At 44.0% G+C, this 20,302-nt stretch overlaps 1 protein-coding gene and 1 non-coding gene across 10 annotated transcripts; both read right to left on the bottom strand.

Moving 5' to 3' along the window:
• Positions 1–1,162: 1,162 nt before the first annotated feature.
• CATSPER2 (cation channel sperm associated 2) lies at positions 1,163–19,884 on the bottom strand. 9 transcript variants are annotated; one of them, XM_030814188.1, is made up of 13 exons: positions 19,020–19,884; positions 18,092–18,265; positions 17,848–17,916; positions 11,145–11,317; positions 10,171–10,326; positions 9,442–9,566; positions 6,607–6,785; positions 6,293–6,392; positions 5,902–5,969; positions 5,664–5,795; positions 3,296–3,507; positions 2,782–2,946; positions 1,163–1,325 (listed from the first exon to the last, which is right to left on the bottom strand). In XM_030814188.1, exons 1-10 carry the CDS (start codon positions 19,195–19,197, stop codon positions 5,788–5,790), a joined length of 1,230 nt encoding a protein of 409 aa, XP_030670048.1. In that variant the 5' UTR covers positions 19,198–19,884; the 3' UTR covers positions 1,163–1,325; positions 2,782–2,946; positions 3,296–3,507; positions 5,664–5,787. The 9 variants fall into 9 exon arrangements, 8 of the variants coding, with proteins under 8 accessions (XP_030670048.1, XP_030670047.1, XP_030670053.1 ...); XM_030814187.1 differs by having other exon boundaries at positions 5,664–5,969; XM_030814193.1 differs by lacking the exon at positions 6,293–6,392.
• Positions 8,197–8,303, bottom strand: LOC115835816. Its single transcript, XR_004030825.1, has one exon. It is a non-coding gene; the product is annotated as a U6 spliceosomal RNA (small nuclear RNA).
• Positions 19,885–20,302: the final 418 nt, after the last annotated feature.

The raw sequence follows: 20,302 nt of genomic DNA, 5'->3' as shown, positions 1-20,302 counted from the left end.
GACTTAAGTCTTCTAACAATGGAATGGGATCCCTTCTAGATAATAAATCCCAAATAACTAGAAACATTAAGCATTACCTGGATAATCCTCCTTTCAGTGATGTTCTAAAAGGTGTTCCTGCTTTGATGGGAGATAGATTGACTCTGAAATCCCTTCTAACACTAAAAACTTGTACAACACTTACTGATTTGAACACTGCCCTGAGCAAAGGCAAAATGAAATAAAGAGACTTTCGGTCCAGAAATAGGTAAAAATAATATCCAATTAAAGTTAATGGTTCACAAGAGAAGCAACATGAGCAGAACATGCAATGGAAACAATACTTCTCAATTAGTTACACTAACAGCTCTGAAGATCTCCTTACTCCACAGAGAGGCCTTTACCTATGCATCAGGGACGGAGAGGGTAAAATTAGGACTCTAATCAGGCAGTAGAGGTTGCAGGAAGGCTGGAAGCTATAATGATAAAGTCAAGAAATGAGTCAGATTCAGGAGCTGTGGAAAGGGTAGAAAGCTAAGGAGCATAGACTCCACTGGCATCTGAGCTAACTTGTTTTTTTTTTTTTTTTTTTAGAGCTAGAGTCTTGCTCTGTTGCCCAGGCTGGAGTGCAGCGAAGCGATCTCGGCTCACTGCAAGCTCCGCCTCCCGGGTTCACGCCATTCTCCTGCCTCAGCCTCCTTGTTTCGTTCTTTTTTAGAGATAGGGTCTTGCTATGTTGCCCAGGCTGGAATGCAGTGGTATGATCCTAGCTTGCTGCAGCCTCGAACTCCCTGCCTCAAACAATCCTACCTCAGCTCATAGCTGGGACTAGAGGCACACATCACCACACTCAGCTTGAACTAACTCTTTTGCTTGACCTTATGCCTTTCAATATCCCTTATCTCAGAGGCAGACTACTGAGCAGTTACTAGGAGTATCTATTAGACACTTATAGATATAGACATATATATATATTTTTTTGAGACAGAGTCTCACTCTGTTGCCCAGGCTGGAGTGCAGTGGTGCGATCTTGGCTCACTGCAACCTCTGCCTCCCAGGTTCAAGTGATTCTCCTGCCTCAGGCTCCCGAGTAGCTAGGATTACAGGCATCTGCCACCACACCCAGCTAATTTTTTTTGTATTTTTAGTAGAGACGGGGTTTCACCGTGCCTGGCCTAGACACTTATACATTTTAATTTTAATGAACAGACATTGTTCTATCTGAACAGACATTTATATTTTCAATTCTCTATTTCCAACAATTCCCTTCATTATCTTTTGCTGGGTCCAAGGATATTGAAGCCATCCATTGCTTTACTTGTCTTCCAAGTTCATCAGTGCCTGCACTGCAAAGGAAACAGATTGTGAGGCTGGAGAGCTAAGAATATTCTACATACATAAATGTTTGGTGAAGACCTTGCTTTCCTGGGTTCTAGGTTCCCTCACAAGTCTTTACTAATCTTTAAATTGAGCCATATGATTCTGTGTACTCTTCGCCATAGACAAGTTTATGAGGATTAAAGAAACCACCTTGCTGCATTTTCCTCCTTTTCACCCTGTCCTCCCTAGAGAATAAGTGGGAAGGCAGGGCTAAGAATGACTAGAAGGAACAGGATTAAATTTAGGCAACATTGTGAAGTAAGCAAAGCCTGTCTTTCACATCTTGCCCTAAATTCCATGTTCCAATGTTATAAATTCCTCGTTTCCTACCTGTGCCCACCACACACAAACACACAGTCTTCGTCTCTAATTTCTTATTTTCACACTGAGTTGATTTCAACTAGGCATGAGGGGGAAACCCCAGATAACACATATTAAATTATAAAAATCCGCCCCTAACTCTTCTGTTTTTGCTTTGTTTTGAGACGGAGTCTCGTCCTGTTGCCAGGCTGGAGTTCAGTGGCGTGATTTCTGCTCACTGCAACCTCTGCCTTCCAGGTTCAAGCAATTCTCATGCCTCAGCCTCCCGAGTAGCTGGGAGTACATAGCATGCACCACTAGGCCTGGCTGATTTTTTTGTATTTTAGTAGAGACGGGGTCTCACCATGTTGGCCAGGATGATCCTGATCTCCTGACCTCATGATCCGCCCGCCTCGGCCTCCCAAAGTGCTGGGATTACAGGCATGAGCCACCGTGCCCGGCCTTTTTTTTTCCTTTTAGAGGGAAATTATATTAATCCAAATTAGTCATGAAGTAATGAAATTTAGGAAAAATAACTTTGAATAGATGTCAGTTTACATCAAACTCTACTATTTAAATCACATATTTATCTTTATAGAGGCTGACACTAGAAGGGGCAGATACAAACAGAAGTTTAGAATTCATAAACCTCTTTAGGGAGTTAGGACAGTAAGCACTTGTGGGCCTCCTGCTCATTGTCTGACCCCCCATAGCTCTCCAGCTTGAGGCTTAGGCCCTGCTGCTCAAGTCTGAAATGCAATCTTCAGAGAAAACAAATGTGCAGAAACTGGTGGGCTGCTCAAATCAAGCAAGAGCCTACCTTGTCCTAATTCCCAACAACTGGGATTAGACTTTCTCTTCTTGGGAAATAAGCTCTCTTACCTCATAGGATTTGGGCGTCCCCTGCCACAGAAGCAGGGTTTGTAGGTTCTCTCTCAGTTAGGGAAAAGTGGGACACATTCCCAGAATGTGACACACCAAACCAAGAATTTGCCTATTTTAGTTGTAGGCAGAAATTGAGAAGCTGAGATGCCAGAATAGTGGACACCCTCCTCCTTCTCCACAGCTATAAACGCTATATATATATTCCCATTGTCCCCATGACTGCCCTAACTCCATTACCTGCAAACTCTTGTAACTTCTTACGCTCCTCTAGGTTATACTGAAGCTTTTCTAGCAACTCAAAATATCGGAAGAGTGAGTCTCTGGGCCAAACACGGTCATCCTGATCCATTTCCATTAGCCCGGGCAGATTTTCGTGCACAAGAGTCTCCCAGTCCAAACAACCTACAGGGAGGAATGCTTCAGAAAAGCACGTCTAGATTTGTAAAAGTTGGTAAGAGCTGGTAAATCCTACGGTGTGGGTGGAAAGGTGGGGTGGAAAGAGGTAACAGGAAGCAAGGAGGGAAAGGGTGCATCAGTAAGAAACCACTTTTTACAATGAGCAAAGAGGGCCACGGCCACACTTACCCGAAGTGACGAAGTACAGGGGAAATTAAGAAGCAAAAAGAAAGTAATTAAGACCAGAAAATTGGAAAGGAGATATAGTGGGAGAGCTCCTGTTAAGACTAAGATGTCTTATAGAGGAGTCTGAATTCAAATGGAAAAAACTCATTATTATAGTTCTTCGGCTCACCAATAGATTCAGAAAATCTGGATTCAGAAGAGGAAGAATAGGAAGAGGATGTGGAGGAGACACAGGAGGAAGACTGGTACTCTCTCTTTTTTGACAAGGTCTCTTCTGTTTTTGATGCAGATGTTATTAAATCCTCTTCAGTGGCACCATAATTAGACTCTACTTCAGACACTTCTGATAAGTCCAAACTTTCCCTTTGTTGACTAGCTCCTCTTGAACAGAAAGGAGAAATTTATGGCTTCACAAACATTTACAAGATATGACTAGTCCACTCATTATTCTGGTTCTGCCCCTGGCCACCCCCTAAAGCTGGGGCATAAGACAATGAGGGCCAAACTACTCCCAAACTCTAAACTCAGACACTTCCAACCTCAATCATTCATGTGTCATCCTTAACTCTTCTCTTCCCTCCCATATCCAGTCCAACAAGAAATCCTGCTGACTCTACCTTCGAAATATATCTTTTCTCACTAACTCACTGCCACCACTCTGGCCTAAGCTGTCATCATTTCTTGCCTGGGCAGCAGCATAGCCTCCCAACTGATCTCTCTGCTCCTTCCCTTGTTCTTCTATCAACACAGCAACCAGCGTAATCCTTCTTAAACGTTAAGTCACTTCATGTCACTCCTCTGTTCTGCTTGCCATTTCAAAGTCCCTACAATGGCACCCATAACCCTACAGGATCAGGTCACCATTATCTCTCTGACTTCATTTCCCAGCACTCTTCCCCCTGCTCACTCTGCTCCAGTCACAATGGCTTCTTTGCTGTTTCTCAAACACACCAAGCATGCTTCCAGCTTAGGACCTTTGCAGTAGCTGTTTCATCTGCCTATTAACACTCTTCTTACAGATATCCACATGGTAATCCCCTTACCTCCTTCAAGTCTTTGCTCACATTACCTTTTCAGTGAGGTCACCGTGACTACCCTGTTTAAAACTACAACCCATCTGTGGCTGGGCACGATGGCTCACACCTGTAATCCTAACACTTTGGGAGGCTGAGGCAGGTGGAGTGCCTGAGCTCAAGAGTTTGAGACCAGCCTGGGCAACATGGTGAAACCTCGTCTCTACTAAAATACAAAAAATAAATAAATAAATTAGCCAGGCATGGTGGCGGGCATCTGTAGTCCCAGCTACTTGGGAGGCTGAGGCAGGAGAATCGCTTGAACCCAGGAGGTCGAGGTTGCAGTGAGCAGATATCGTGCCACTGCACTCCAGCCTGGTGACAGAGCGAGACTCTGTCTCAAAAAAAAACAAAACAAAACTACAACCCATCTGCAATCCCACCTTCTACTCCCAATCTCCCTTAACCTGTTCTACTTTTAATTTTCCCATAACGCTTATCATATTTTAACAGATTAATTTACTTAATATGGTCACTGCTTATTATCTCTTTACCACTACTAATATGTAAGCTCCATGAAGCAGGCATTATTGTCTATTTTGTTCACTGATACATCCCAAACACCTACTAAGTATTCAATAATTATTTGTTCTTTATTGTTTTTTGTTTGTTTATTTGAGACAGAGTCTTGCTCTGTCACCCAGGCTGCAGAGCAGTGGCACAATCATGGTCACCACAGCCTCACCAATCCTCCCACCTCAGCCTCCTAAGTAGTTGGGACCACAGGAGCACACCACCACATACAGCTAAATTTTTGTTCGTAGAGACAGGATTTTGCCATATTGCCTAGTTTAATCTTCAACTCCTGAGCTCAAGTCATCTGCCCACCTGTTTTCCAAAATGCTGGTATTACAGGCATGAGCCACCACGCACCCCCTGCTAAATTTTTGAGATGGGATATTGCTGTGTTGCCCAGGCTGGAGTACACTGGTGCAATCATGTCTCAATGCAGCCTTGAACTTCTGGCTTGAACTTCAAGCAATCCTCTTGCTTTGGCCTCTCAGTTGGGATTACAAGTATAAGCCACCACATCTAGCCAGTAATTATTTGTTAATGAGTGAATGAGTTTACTTCTGCTTCTGCTTTTTTTGTCCACTGCTAAACACTTGGGGTCTAGAATCATATCTGTTTCATTGAAGGTATTTGTATTAGTGTCCTGTGGCTGCCATAACAAACTACTATAAACTTGGTAGCTTAAAATGACAGAAATATATTCCCTCACAATTCTAGAGGCCAGAGTCTGAAATGAAGGTGTTGGCAGGGCCATACTCCCTCTGGAGGCTTTAGAGAAGTTCCTTGCCTCTTCTACTTCTGGCAGCTGCCTGGCATTCTTCAGCTTCCCTTGGCTTGTGGTGGCATTAGCCCCAACCTCTATCTCCATCTTCACATCGCCTTCTCCTATTCTCTGTGTCTTCTCCTCTTTCATCTCTTATAAGTAGCCTTGCCATTGGATTTAGGACCTACCTGGATAATCTAGGATGATCTCATCTCAAGATCCTTAACTTAGGATCTTTTTTTTTCCAAATAAGGTCACATTCACAGGTTCCAGGGAGTAAGGACATGAACATATTATTTCGGGTGCCACTAGTCAACCTACTACAATATGCAGTTATTAAATGAATGAATTCTCTCTCAAAGCCAATCTTCATCTTTAGTTTTCCACCCTCTCCTCCTTCACGTGTTTCTATCCCAGTTCACATACATACTCCTAACCTGTCCTCTATTTTGCTATGGCTTGACCTCAGTGCTTCACGTGACATGTATTTTCTCCTGCAGAGCAACAAATAAAAATAAAAAATAAAAAAGAGCAAAGACAGTTATATTCAAGCAAAAGTGTGGTAAGAAAAAAAGAGTTCATATCAGAAAGTGAAGAAAACTAATTGGGGAGAACAAATTGTAGTCAAGGGGTGAAAAAAAAATGGACTCCTCACAGTGGATGAAGAATCAGGCAATATTCTAGAGCTAGAGATTTCTTATCCTTGGGGGCAAATCTACTGTCACAAAGGGAAAAGTGGGGTTAAGGAGTAGAAACAAGAGATGAGCTCAGGAAACCCTTGAGAAGGAAAGTTGGGGTTGAAAAGGGAGAAGCAGACCTCTGGATGATCTGCCGCTTGAACATGTCAGCTTTGAGCTGAAACTCCCGACGTGCCATCTCCTCATTCAGCTCTTTCCTGATATTCTGAAAGTTAGTAACTGCCACAAAGGGCCATTAGGAGCTGGAAGATGGTGATGACTAGATGTGGGAAGAGGGCTTGGGTGGGGAGAATCCAAGTGAAATATCCAATCCAGATCCCAAGCCTTCCTGCTACACTAGGTTCTTTATACCCATAAGCCACCAATCCCAGCTTTCAGACTAACTTTTTCCCAACCACCCTTCCCAAACAAGTTGCACCTCCTCTATGCTTACCCATCATGGCTACTATGATACTTCGAAAGATAATGGAGCCAAGCAACAACCAAAGGATGAAATAGATGCTGCTGAAGATGAGACTGACTTCAGGCACCTTCCAGACGTCCTGAAGCAGTGCATACCAATGATCCAAGGTGAAGAGAATGAACACTGTTACCAGGGAATTCGGGAGGTCCCTAAAGAAAAAGGCATGTGAAGAGACAGAAGCAGAGACCTAAACCTTTCAAAATTGGTACCATTCTTACTTTTAAAGAAACATAAAAGCATTTCTTTGTAGTTTGTTCTGATTTTGGCTCCTTTTCTACCATACTCAGTTTTTAGCTAATCATTCTTCAGGTTGAAGTTTTGTTGTTGTTGTTGTTTTTATTAGATGGAGTCTCACTCTGTTGCCCAGGCTGGAGTGCAGTGGCGTGATCTAGGCTCACTGCAACCTCCACCTCCTGGGTTCAAGAGATTCTCCTGCCTCAGCCTCCCGAGTAGCTGGGATTATAGGCATGCACCACCACACCCAGCTAATTTGTGTATTTTTAGTAGAGATGGGGTTTTGCCATGTTGGCCAGGCTGGTCTCGAACTCCTGACCTAAGGTGATCTGCCAGTCTCAGCCTCCCAAAGTGCTAGGATTACAGGTGTGAGCCACCGCACCCAGCCTAAATTCTCCTTTATCATGAATAATCTATGACTAACTCTCACTATTCCATTAGTCCTTGGGTATAATAAATAATAAATAGGTATTGACTGAATTTTTAAAAGATGAATGAATCACCAACTAGATAGTTTTTCTAATTTTTTTTTTTTTTTGAGACAGAGTCTCACTGTATCATCCAGGCTGGAGTTGCATGATCTCAGCTCACTTCAACCTCTGCCTTCCAGGCTCAAGCAATTCTCTCGCCTCAGCCTCCCAAGTAGTTGGGATTACAGGCATGCGCCACCATGCCCAGCTAATTTTCATATTTTTAGTAGAGACAGGGTTTCACCATGTTGGCCAGGCTGGTCTTGAACTCCTGACCTCAAGTGATCTGCCTGCCTCAGCCTCCTAAAGTGCTGGGATTACAGGTGTGAGCCACCATGCCTGGCCGTTTTTTCTAATTTTATTCTCTACTGCTCTATGGACTCCACTTAATAGAAGATCACTCGTAAATTTAGCAAAATTTAGCAAAATTAGCAAATGTAGCAAAATAGAAGACCATTCACAAAATTATTCCTATTAGTTTGCTGGTATGAAATGATATGCAAGTAAATGGGTATGTTACATAAACATATGTGATCCTAAATAATGAATATATACAAATTATAAAATTAATATTTAAAAATTACTAAAAAAGTAAAAAGTTTCCAGGAAGGTATCTAAATTTTCCTACCTTTCTTTTTAGTCCCCCATATACAATTTATTGAAAACATTAGAGCTTGGATAGGATAAAATCTGGGACTTTCCTAACTCAATACTCTTACAAAACTATCTGTTAAGAGTTTAACAGAGTCCTGAGAGGCGCTGACAAGATTGAATTCTAATTCATAAACAGGATTATCTACTCGAAATTCAAGTTGATTTTCTTCTAGAAAACACTGATTAGTGGTTTAATATTTAAAAAAATATGTAACACTTCATAAATTTGTGTTTCATCCTTGCACAAGGGCCATGCTAATCTTCTCTATATCCTTCCAATTTTAGTACATGTGCTGCCAAATTGAGCACTGATTAGTGTTTTCTAGACAGAGATCAGGAATAGGCGTGTGCATGTGTAATATGTAGAGATTGGGATAAAACCAGTGATCATATTTGAGAATCACAGTAACATTCACTGATCACTTATAATGTGTTACATACTGTGCTAAGTGCTTAAATGCATTACCACATTTAACCCCACACTCTTATGAAGTAGCACTGCTATTATTCCTTTTTTTTTTTTTTTTTTGAGATGGAGATGGAGTTTCACTCTTTGTTGCCCAGGCTAGAGTGCAGTGGCTCAATCTCAGCTCACTGCAATCACTGCCTCCAAAGTCAAGTGATTCTCCTGTCTCAGCCTCTGGAGTAGCTGGGATTACAGGCGCCCACCACCATGCCCAGCTAATTTTTGTATTTTTGGTAGAGACAGGGTTTCACCATGTTGGCCAGGCTGGTCTTGAACTCCTGACCTCAGGTGATCCACCTGTCTTGGCTTCTGAAACTGCTGGGATTACAGGCGTGAGCCACCGTGCCCAGCCTATTCCCATTTTTCTTTTTCTTTCTTTTTTTTTGAGATGGAGTCTTGCTCTCTTGCCAGGCTGGAGAGCAGTGGCACTATCTCGGCTCACTGCAATCTCTGCCTCCCAGATTCAAGCAATTCTCCTGCCTCAGACTCCCGAGTAGCTGGGACTACAGGCGCCAGCCACCACATCTGGCTAATTTTTGTATTTTTGGTAGAGACGGGGTTTCACCATGTTGGCTAGGATGGTCTCAATCTCTTGACCTCTTGATCCACCCGCCTTGGCCTCCCAAAGTGCTTGGATTTCAGGGGTGAGCCACTGTGCCCCACCCCCATTTTTCGAAAGAGGTAACTGAGTCACAGAAACCAAGCTTAACCACTGGAGTGTACTGCTATTTAAAGATGGCTGATGACAGTGTGGTCTGAATTTGCAAAACCCAGAATAAACATGGAACTAGCTGCCCTACCCTCAAGATCAGAGCTAATACCATTCACTATTCTTTTGCTTTCTCTTTCCCTCTCCCTATTGTGTTCTATTTCAGTTTCTTGGAATAGACTGTACTTTTTATATTACTATACTTTGGACAAGCTTCCTGGTCTCTTAGCCAGATTTTCTCCCCTCACCCAGCTGTCCCCAGCTCTGCTTACGAAAAGAACACATGGTACTCCAGGTCCTGACGAGGGGAACGGGTGTACTCTGAGAAGACGTAGACACCAGTCACAGCAAAAATGTAGAAGAAGATGAGCAGCAACATCAAGAGGAAGGTCATGCTCTAGAGGCCATAACTCTCATGTCAGACGTGGGCCAAACTAGGCTGATCTCTATCAACAGCCCAGTCAAGCCCACCTGGCAATCTCCCACCAAACCCTCTCTTGCACTGCTGAACCCAGTCATCTCTGAACCATGGCACCAGTCCCTAGCCACTTCTCATCCAATAACATTTCACAGGACATTTCATTGCCTTCTTTGACCCACCCAGATTTGTTTCATATTGTTTAGTTTTTTTTTAGATGGAGTTTCACTTTGTCGCCTAGGCCGCAGTGCAGTGGCGCGGTCTCGGCTCACTGCAACTTCCGCCTCCCGGGTTCAAGTGATTCTTCTGCCTTAACCTCCTGAGTAGCTGGGATTACACGCACACACCACCAAGCTCGGCTTTTTTTTTTTTTTTTTTAATTTTTAGTAGAGACAGGGTTTCACCATGTTGGTCAGGCTGGTCTCGAACTCCTGACCTCGTGACCTGTTCCCCCCTCGGCCTCCCAAACTGCTGGGATTACAGGCGTGAGCCACAGCACCCGGCCAATTTGTTTCATATTCTATGTTAAGCCCTCATATTTATCTACCTTGCGCCCTGCTTTAGCTTGCAACAGTCAAATCACCTTGAGGGTCCTGACCAGGACCAAAATAATAACTCGAATTTGACGGAATTGTGCAAGGAGTTTGAGAGACCTCAGCACCCGGCAGATCCTCAGAAGCTGAAGCCACACCGATTGGCCTGTTACCCCTACCAATACCACAACCTCGGGAAGCAGGGACTGTGGAAAACACACAGATTATCAGTAAAATACACCCCAAGGCACCCAGGCAAAGTTACACCTTCTTCATCTCATCCTCTTCATTGTTCCCTGGGCATTATCCCTTGAATAGCATTCTCTGAGAATTGCTTACAATTCAGCCTTTCTATATTAAGTTGCTTAAACACTGTACTTCAACTAGTTCAGACATAAAAAGGGGGATAAAATTCATGGTTATTTAATTGGGTTGTTGTGGAGCATAAATGAGATAATGTAAGGAAAACACTTAAAATAGTGCTTAGCACTTAGTAAGCGCTCAGTAACCGGCAGATGCTATTGTTGGCACTGATGTTGTAGTTAGTCTACTTTGCTCCTAATACCAACAACTCCTGCAATGATTGATGTTTCGTTTTAGGAAAAAAAATCAAAAGAAGGAAGTTAAGTAAATTTTTGTTAGGCCGGGCGCAGTGGCTCATGCTTGTAATCCCAGCACTTTGGGAGGCCGAGGCGGGCGGATCATGAGGTCAGGAGATCGAGACCACAGTGAAACCCCGTCTCTACTAAAAAATACGAAAAATTAGCCGGGCGTGGTGGCCGGCGCCTGTAGTCCCAGCTAGTCGGAGAGGCTGAGGCAGGAGAATGGTGTGAACCTGGAGGCGGAGCTTGCAGTGAGCCGAGATTGCGCCACTGCACTCCAGCCTGGACGACAGAGCAAGACTCCGTCTCAAAAAAAAAAATTTTGTTTCTTCCTATTATCATGTTAACTTTTCTTGTTCTTTCAATTCACCTAGGCACATTCTTCATCCCACTAAACGAACCCTCAGGATCTCTATCCTTACCAACATGGTAACAACAAAGTCAAAGACATTCCAGGCACTCTTCCAGAAAACGGAAAAGTTGGATAGCCACTTAAGAAGGATCTCCAGGATGAAAATAAGCAAGATAAACCAAGCTGCCACCTCCAAGGTCAGCTTCAATGGCCATAGTTTGGTATTTGTGGATTCCAGCAATTCTGTGAGGATAGAGCAAAGGAGGAACAAAAGTTAAGGAAGCTGGAAACCGAATGATGGAGAATGATCACACTTATGAACCACAGTTTTGCCCACTACGGTTCCATTTTTCTTTGAGTTTCTCTTCTTAACACTTGCTTCAACCTGTGAAATACAGGGAAGGACAGAATTGACCATAAAACATAGCCACAACCAATCTGTTGATATAGTTATGTCTGCCCAGCTACAAGTCACTTCCGATCCACTCTGGGGGTCAGACAGCTACTAAGAGACTACTCTCTTTAATTACCCCTACCTCCAACCCCCCACCCCCATCTACTGTACTGTTATCTCAGTCCCAAAGTTCACAAGAAAGCAATGGGTCTTGAGAACAGAATGAAAATACAGGGCCATGATATCTGAAGTACTTTATAAGGAATGTAGAAACAAGCCAGAATCATTAGGGTCTATCGAATTATAACAACAAATCACTTGGTTCTGCTAGCTTTCTTTTAAAACTTTTCCTTTCTTCCCTGCCTAAAATTGGTTTTGCTCTGCAAAGCAAATTGAATGCGTACTTCCTCTCTAGAAACCGATTATTTACATTTGTTTTGTTTTGTTTTTGTTTTTGTTTTTGTTTTTGAGATGGAGTTTCGCTCTTGTTGCCCAGGCTGGAGTGCAATGGTGCCATCTCGTCTCACCGCAACCTCCGCCTCCTGGGTTCAAGCAATTATCCTGCGTCGGCCTCCCGAGTAGCTGGGATTACAGGCATGCACCACCACACCCGGCTAATTTTGTATTTTTAGTAGAGATGGGGTTTCTCCATGTTGAGGCTGGTCTCGAACTCCTGACCTCAGGTGATCCGCCCGCCTCAGCCTCCCAAAGTGCTGGGATTACAGGCGTGAGCCACCGCGCCCAGAAGAAACCTATTATTTACTAATTGCTATTCCTTAATTCATTGCCTTTCTCTTTCAACCTTCTTCAACTCTTTTATACAATGAATGGATGTATGCCACACTCTGGAAACAAAAACACTCAGATTATAATAGGCTTAAGAGCTAAATAGAAATCAACATTGTGGTGCTCTGGCTTTAAAGTCATCCTGATGCTGAACTGAATCCAGACAAAAAGAACAGAACCATACTTCAATCATACCTGGAATTTTACAGAGGTTAGCCCCTTCTAAAAACCAATGGAGTTACGCTATACTTATTCCTATGCTTCTTTTGAGACAGAGTCTCACTCTGTCACCCAGGCTGGAGGAGTGCAGTGGCATAATCATGGTTCATTGAAGCCTGGATCTTCCGGGCTCAAGAGCCTCTGGGTAACTGGGACCACAGGCACACGTCACCATGCCCAGCTAATTTTTTCTTTAAATTACTTGTAGAGATGGGGTCTCCCTATGCTGCTCACATTGGCCTCAAACTCCTGGGCTCAAGCGATCTTCCTGCCTTGGTCTCCCAAAGTGTTGGGGTTATAGGCATGAGCCACTGCACCCAGCACTCCTATGCTTATTTAGGCTCTGTACTTCTGTAAGTTTTTCTTTCACGCATGTTTCTCTAAGATGTACAATTTTTCACATTTTAACATCCATGAAATTAGGATGCTTTTTTTTTTTTTTTTTTTGAGATGGAGTCTCGCTCTGTTGCCAAGCTGGAGTGCAGTGGCGCAATCTCAGCTCACTGCAACCTCTGCCTCCTGGGTTCAAGCGATTCTCCTGCCTCAGCCTCCCAAGTAGCTAGGACTACAGACGTGCGCCACCATGCCCAGCTAATTTTTGTATTTTTTGTAGAGACGGGGTTTCACCATGTTGGCCAGGATGGTCTCCATCTCTGGACCTCGTGATCTGTCCGCCTCGGCCTCCCAAAGTGAGGATGCATTTTACAATCAGCTTTGTGTCCCAGTTTAATTGAGCATGATTTTTATTTCTTAGTGGTAAATAGTGAATTTCACCGTTGATGACAGCTTAGATTCAATAAAATACAAACTTTTTTCACTTAACAATAAATTCTAGCTCTCAGGAGCATAGGATTATATAATTAGAAAGAGCTGAGGACCACATTTGTGGCTGGAAAATAGAATGCTATAATTTTTATTCAGTTTTTGCCCTTGCAAAACAGGAACCCAAAGAGAGCAATGAAGTAATATAAGGCTCTTGTAAAGCAGAATATAGTTTTGAGTAGTTTAAAATAGTTTAAGTAGGGAAGTCCAAATTACAGAAGCAGTAGCACTTTTACTCCCTGGAAAAATGAATAATTTTATAGAAGCTAAACAAACCCAAGGAAATTCACAGGAACAAATAGCAGAAATTGTCTCAGCAGCACAGAATGTGCAAAAGTGACTGCCTCCACTCTACATCAAGTAATGTGTCCTCTCTGAAGATGAGAAATAACTTTTTAAAATTCTTGGAATTTTTCAGGCTGCTATAGCAAGGCAAAGGAGTCTTAATGGAAATAGAGACCAGGAACCCAGTGAAGTCTACCCAGGAATCTTAGCCAGTGAAGTGAAGTAGCAGTGAATATCTATGCTTCAATATTCTTCTCAGGGTGATAGACAGTAGCCATTTGATCAAGCAAGTCAGGCAAATATATAATTCTGTTTTACAGGGTAGAGTTCACCATGAACAGTTATCTATTGCTACCCCCTATTCTAGAAAAACAACAGTAGGTCACCTCACAGAATACCAGGTAAATTCACATTGGTTTCAAGGAGTCCAATATTATAGGTGAGGAAAATAGTACACTGCAACAACAAACTGATATGTAGATGTTGACATTTACACAGTTTTAATATTTTTAGTAATGTTTTGGCTAGTTATATCCATCATGAAACAAGAAACACTGATGTTGAAACATAATTTCTTTCTCTTTTTTTTGATTCCCACTCACTCTGTTGCCCAGCTGCCATCTCAGCTCACTACAAACTCCGCCTCCCGGGTTCAAGCGATTCTCCTGCCTCTGCCTCCCGAGAAACTGGGACCATAGGTGCACATCACCATACCCACTGATTCTTGTATTTTTAGTAGAGACAGGGTTTCACCATGTTGGCCCAGTTGGTCTAGAACTCCTGATCTCAAGTGATCCGCAGGACTAGGCCTCCCAAATTGCTGGGATTACAGGCGTGAGCCACATGCCCAGCCAGAAATACAATTTCATGAAGAGCATTAAGAATGATAATTCTGCAGGTATAATCTCAAGATGATCTTCATCAGATTCTATAAATTTCATTCATTTGACCAAAAACTTTATATAACACATCAAACCCTCTTTAAAAGTCAATGTAAAAAATTGTAATCTTCAGGAATATGCCCATCTTTGGGAAAAAAATTGTAATGATATTATACTTAGGTTTTATTTTATTTTTGAGACAGGGTCTTGCTCTGTCACCCAGGCTGTAGTGCACTGGTGAGATCATAGCTCACTACAGCCTCAATTTCCTGGCCTCAAGTGATCCTGCCACCTCAGCCTCCCAATATACTCAGTTTTTAATTTTAAGGATTGTCTACACTTGCATTGTGTTATTTTCTGACAAATGCTTGCAAATGAGTCAAATCTTTTTTTCTTTCTCATTATTTAGAAACAAAATATGAGATTTTAAAAATAAGCCAATTGATGTTTAAAGCGCAGAAGAGAATTACTAATATCCACTTGTGGAAGCAGATTTTTTAAAGCCCTAACAGTTTAGATCACTTTGTGATGGGAAAAAAAAATTTTAAGCCTAAAAAAAGTCTTAATGTTTATCATATGAATTAGTCTGTTCAAAGAAATCTGTTAATCACAAATAATTTCCCTTTGTAAAATCCGTCCTCCCTTTCTAAAATCCGTCCTCCCTTTCTACCACAAGAATAAGCTTAATAAGATAAAATTTCCATGAGCTTGCCAGGTAATTTCTAGTCTGGCTATCTACTTACCCTCTGGCACAGTGATCAGGTTTCATATTCAGTTAACTGTTTTACCAAACAGAATAGTTAGTGCTATTCTATTTTGATTTGTCTATTAAATCTAGGGCAGGGGGCCCAAGCCCCAGGCTACGGACTGGTACCAGTCCATGGTCTGTTAGGAACCTGGCCATGCAGCAGTGAGTGGTGGGTGAGTGAGAATTACCACCTGAGCTCCACCTCCTGTCAGATCAGCTGTGGCTGTGGCATTACATTCTCATAGGAGGGCGAGCCCTATTGTGAACTGCATGTCCGTGACCCTTAGGAGAATCTAATGCCTGATGATCTGAGGTGGAACAGCTTCATCCTGAAACCTCCGTCCTACTCCATCCATGGAAAAACTGTCTTCCAAGAAACCAGTCCCTGATGCCAAAAAGGCTGGGGACCACTGATCTAGGGAATCCTGTATGGTTACTATTATTTACTTCATTCCAAGGCTTAGGACTGTAATTCTAGCCATACAAGGCAAATACATGGCAGCAATCATACAATAAAAGGGAATTATAAGTAACTTAGTTCAAAATCTTCACCATTACGAGGAGGAAATAAAACACCTCAAAGTATACAGTATACTGTAGTGGGTCAGTGACATCAATTATTGTTGTATATTTAAATATCTTTGACCTGACTGCACTAAAGGACTATTTTATTTTTTTGAGACAGGGTCTCACTTTGTCACCTAGGCTGGAGTTCAGTTGCACGATGGCTCACTGCAACCTCCACCTCCCAGGCTCAAGCGATTCTCCCACCTCAGCCTGCTGAGTAGCTGGGACTACAGGCAGGTGCCACCACACCTAGCTAATTTTTCTATTTTTTGTAGAGATGAGGTTTCTCCACGTTGGCCAGGCTGGTCTCAAACTCCTGAGCTCAAGCGATCCTCCTGCCTCAGCCTCCCAAAGTGCTGGGATTATAGGCGTGAGCCACCATGCCTGGGCCCCAGAGAGAAGCTTGCAGGGAACTTGGAGCTAGAGGCAGCGTCCTGAACTGGCTACAGGCACTGGACATTTCTGTTGAGGAAAATATCTGTGTGACATAAATAGCCAAGAGCTTCATAACTATGGCCTTCTCTTAAAAATTCCTCCGAGACTGGACGTGGTGGCTCATGCCTGTAATCCCAGCACTTTGGGAGGCTGAGGCATGAGGATCTTTTCAGCCTAGGAGTTCAAGACCAGCCTGGGCAACATAGTGAGACCCTGTCTCTACAAAAAAAAAAAAAAATCAACATAATTAGCCTGGTGTAGTGGCATGCACCTGTAGTCCAAGCTACTCAGGAGGCTGAGGTGGGAGGATCAATTGAGCTCTGGAGGTCGAGGCTGCAATGAGCCATGATCACACCACTGCACTCCAACCTAAGCAACAAAGTGAGACTCTGTCTCTAAAAAATAAAGTGGGAGACTTCCCCACAACAGTGAGAATGAAACAAGTGAGTACTTCTACTATCCTTTCATCATTTCTGAGCAGTTTGAGATTATCAACAAATGAGCTCACTGATTTTGCAGACATCCTTATGTTTTGAATATATTTCATATAATTTATTATTGGTTTCAGAATCATTTCCTTTTTAAGTACTTTTTTTGGCTCAGCTAATATCTTAGTTTTACCTACCTTTCCATACTTTGTGAGCTTTCTTATTTATACTTAATCTTTCTAAATATACTTGTAAAAATATAAATGTTAGATCATTCACGGATAGGCACCAATATCTTTAACAGAAAAGGTTAATTCAAACAATTGTCTGACAACAGAAATAAAATTGGTCTTCCCAAGTTCAGTTTCTTGTGGATTTGTTACATTGCTACATATTACACCTAGTTTTATGTGTCTAGATGTTCTGTATCTAGTACACTCTTGAGAGCCCTCCAAATATTAATATTTCTTTTTTTTTTTTTTGAGATGGGGTGCAGTGGCGTGATTTCAGCTCACTGCAACCTCCGCTTCCCAGGATCAAGCATTCTCCTGCCTCAGCCTGCTGAGTAGCTGGGATTACAGGTGCCCGCCACCACGCCCAGCTAATTTTTTCTATTTTTAACAGAGACAGGGTTTCAACATGTTGGCCAGGCTGGTCTTGAACTCCTGACCTCAAGTTATCCAACCACCTCGGCTTCCCAAAGTGCTGGGATTACAGGCATGAGCTACCATTCCCAGCCGATATTTCTAGATTTTAGCAGTTGCATAAATCCTACTCCAGGAGGCTTAATATAATTGTCCCTATCACAATTCAAATGACGTTCAAAAATGTAAAATGATCAATTTGGAAAAAAAAAATTACTCCTACCCACTTCCTTTTTTTTTTTTTTTTTTGAGACAGAGTTGTACTCTGTCGCCCAGGCTGAAATGCAGTGGCACAATCTAGGCTCACTGAAACCTACACCTCCTGGGTTCAAGCGATTCTCCTGCCTCAGCCTCCCAAGTAGCTGGGACTACAGGCTTGTGCTACCAAGCCCGGCTGATTTTTTGTATTTTTTAGTAGAGACGGGGTTTTCATGTTGCCCAGGCTGGTCTCCAACTCCTGAGCTCCGGCAACCCGCCCGCCCCAGCCTCCCAAAGTGCTAGGATTACACGTGTGAGCCACCGCGCCCGGCCTCACTTCCTCTTTCATACAGCGTCAGTTCTCACCTATTTCAACCATCAGTACGATCGCATTCAAAAAGACCAGGAAGATGATGAAGTTTTTGAAGAGAGGACCTGTTGTCTCTTAAGGAAATGTAAAGAGTGGAGTTCTTTCTGATTTATGCAGCTGAAATAATAAGAACAATAACATAAGCAGTGAGAATGAGACAATGGAGTTTGGGGAGCAAAAAATAAGTCATTAGTCAGATGATCAACAGCCAGGATAAAAATGAGTGACATGAAAGGATACACTCAAGGACCCATCCGGCCCACAAAGAAAGAGGTGGCCTCTGACTGCAGCGCACATGAAGCCTGCTCAACAGCCTCTCGGCATGTGAAATCTGTCCTATACGTTGAGGCTTTATAGAGAAATGCACTAGCTGGTGTTGATCTCCCCACATAAGTTTCTTCTGGCGGGAAGGATCTACAACAAAAATTAAAAAGGGATAGTGGATAAATACAAAGAAAATAGAGCAGGTAGGGTTAGGGACAGCGATATTGGTCAGATAATTGGTCCCCCTAATGCCTTACTGCTGGTCCTTCTCTTCTCACAGCAACTAAGAATTCTGTTTGGAGTGAGAACAAATGTATTGCTTATAACCAACACTGTCGGCCAGGCGCGGTGGCTCACGCTTGTAATCCCAGCACTTTGGGAGGCCGAGGCGGGCGGATCACAAGGTCAGGAGATCGAGACCACGGTGAAACCCCGTCTCTACTAAAAATACAAAAAATTAGCCGGGCGTGGTGGCGGGCGCCTGTAGTCCCAGCTACTCGGAGAGGCTGAGGCAGGAGAATGGCGTGAACCCAGGAGGCAGAGCTTGCAGTGAGCTGAGATCGCGCCACTGCATTCCAGCCTGGGCTCCGTCTCAAAAATAAAAAAATAAAAATAAAAAAAAAATAACCAACACCGTCCATGCCCACAAAAGCAGCAGGTTCACTCGCAAAGTTTTAAGAGTCTTTGACAGAAACTGTTCCCAATCATCCATGGCTAGTGGCTATCCTAGGCCTAAAAGTGAAAGACGTGGATTCTATCTCCTCAGTTTTATTTACAAGCCCTTGATTTATCAAGTTTGGTAAACCAGCAACTAAACCGACCTCCCCAGAATTTTCCACTCTTAAATGTAGAAGATGTGGATAAGAGTCTTAAATTTAAATTAGTGAAGAAATAGGCTGCTGACCAAGTAACTCCCTGATAGTGTGCCGCGGCACAGCTTGGCTCAAGCCTTGCAAATGCTCGATGAGAGAGAAAGTATCGATGAGACGTGAACGAATGGCATCAGCTCGGGGCAGCTGCATCTGCCCTTCTTGGTGGTAAGCGGCCATGTCTGCTAAGAAAATGTAAGCATCAAGTGTCATTTCATTCTTGGAGCTGCACCAAGGATTACAGGTTTTCTGTCCCCTCCTCCCCACCCTCTTTGCCCTTAAGATTTCTTAATGTACCCACATTTAGGAACTAGGAGCAGTTGGGAAGAACAAACATTGTACTAAGACTCAGGGTTTTTTGAAACAAAAGGGGCTGAGTGGTAAAGACACTGCGCAGTCGACCAAGCGGCCAGGCATCTTCACTTTGTGACGGCATTACTAATTAAGAGCTCATTAAAAACAAAACAAAACAAACAAAAACACCTCAAGAAAAAGGAGCGCCACAAGGGTAGGGACCCGGGGCCGGACAAAGAATCTGGGTCCCACTTGGGCCTGAGAGAATCCGGCAATGAGGTGGAGCTGGAGGAGGGCTTGGCCTGCCCATGAAAGAGAAACCAAGTGAAGAGAAATTGGACAAAATGCCAAAGCCTGACATTTTGAAAAAGGGTCCCGTCCCAAGTGTGTCCACTCCAACACTCCTTCGGGGGCTAGCTCCTTCTCTCCTCCATTCTCGCTTCTAGGCCTCACCTCAGCCCAGGTTCTCTTCGCCCACTCAGCCCTGACTTCACGCTTCCGCCTCCAGCTCAGGCGCCCCAAGCTCGGCTACCCCTACGCAGGACGAGCTCAGGGCCGGCTCCCAGCCTCACTGCACCCCATTCCCCGCCCCGCCCGACCCCCAGGTTTCGGCTCACCCCGGGACCCGACCCTAGCCCCTGCCCCCAGCCCAGGACCGGGACCAGCCACCCTCGCCCAGCCACTCGCCGTCTCGGCCCCGCCCAGCGCTCCGGCCACTCGGCCGTTACCAGCTGGTCCCGCCCGCCCGACGAAGGCGCCGCGCAGCCAATCAGCGGCTGCCACACAGCGGCCAGAGCCGGGCTTGGGGGTTGGGACCTCCGGCTTCAAGTCCGCCCGGGCCAGACGCGCGAGCGCAGGCAGACGGTTCGTGGTCGTGCGTCCGACCGCCGCAGTCCCAGCCGAGCCGCGACCCTTCCGGCCGCCCCCACCCCACCTCGCCGCCATGCGCCTCCGCCGCCTAGCGCTGTTCCCGGGTGTGGCGCTGCTTCTCGCCGCGGCCCGCCTCGCGGCTGCCGCCGACGTG

The sequence above is a fragment of the Nomascus leucogenys genome, chromosome 6 (assembly GCF_006542625.1).
Source record: "Nomascus leucogenys isolate Asia chromosome 6, Asia_NLE_v1, whole genome shotgun sequence".
NCBI lineage: Eukaryota > Metazoa > Chordata > Mammalia > Primates > Hylobatidae > Nomascus > Nomascus leucogenys.
This window is presented reverse-complemented; position numbering and strand designations above follow the sequence as displayed.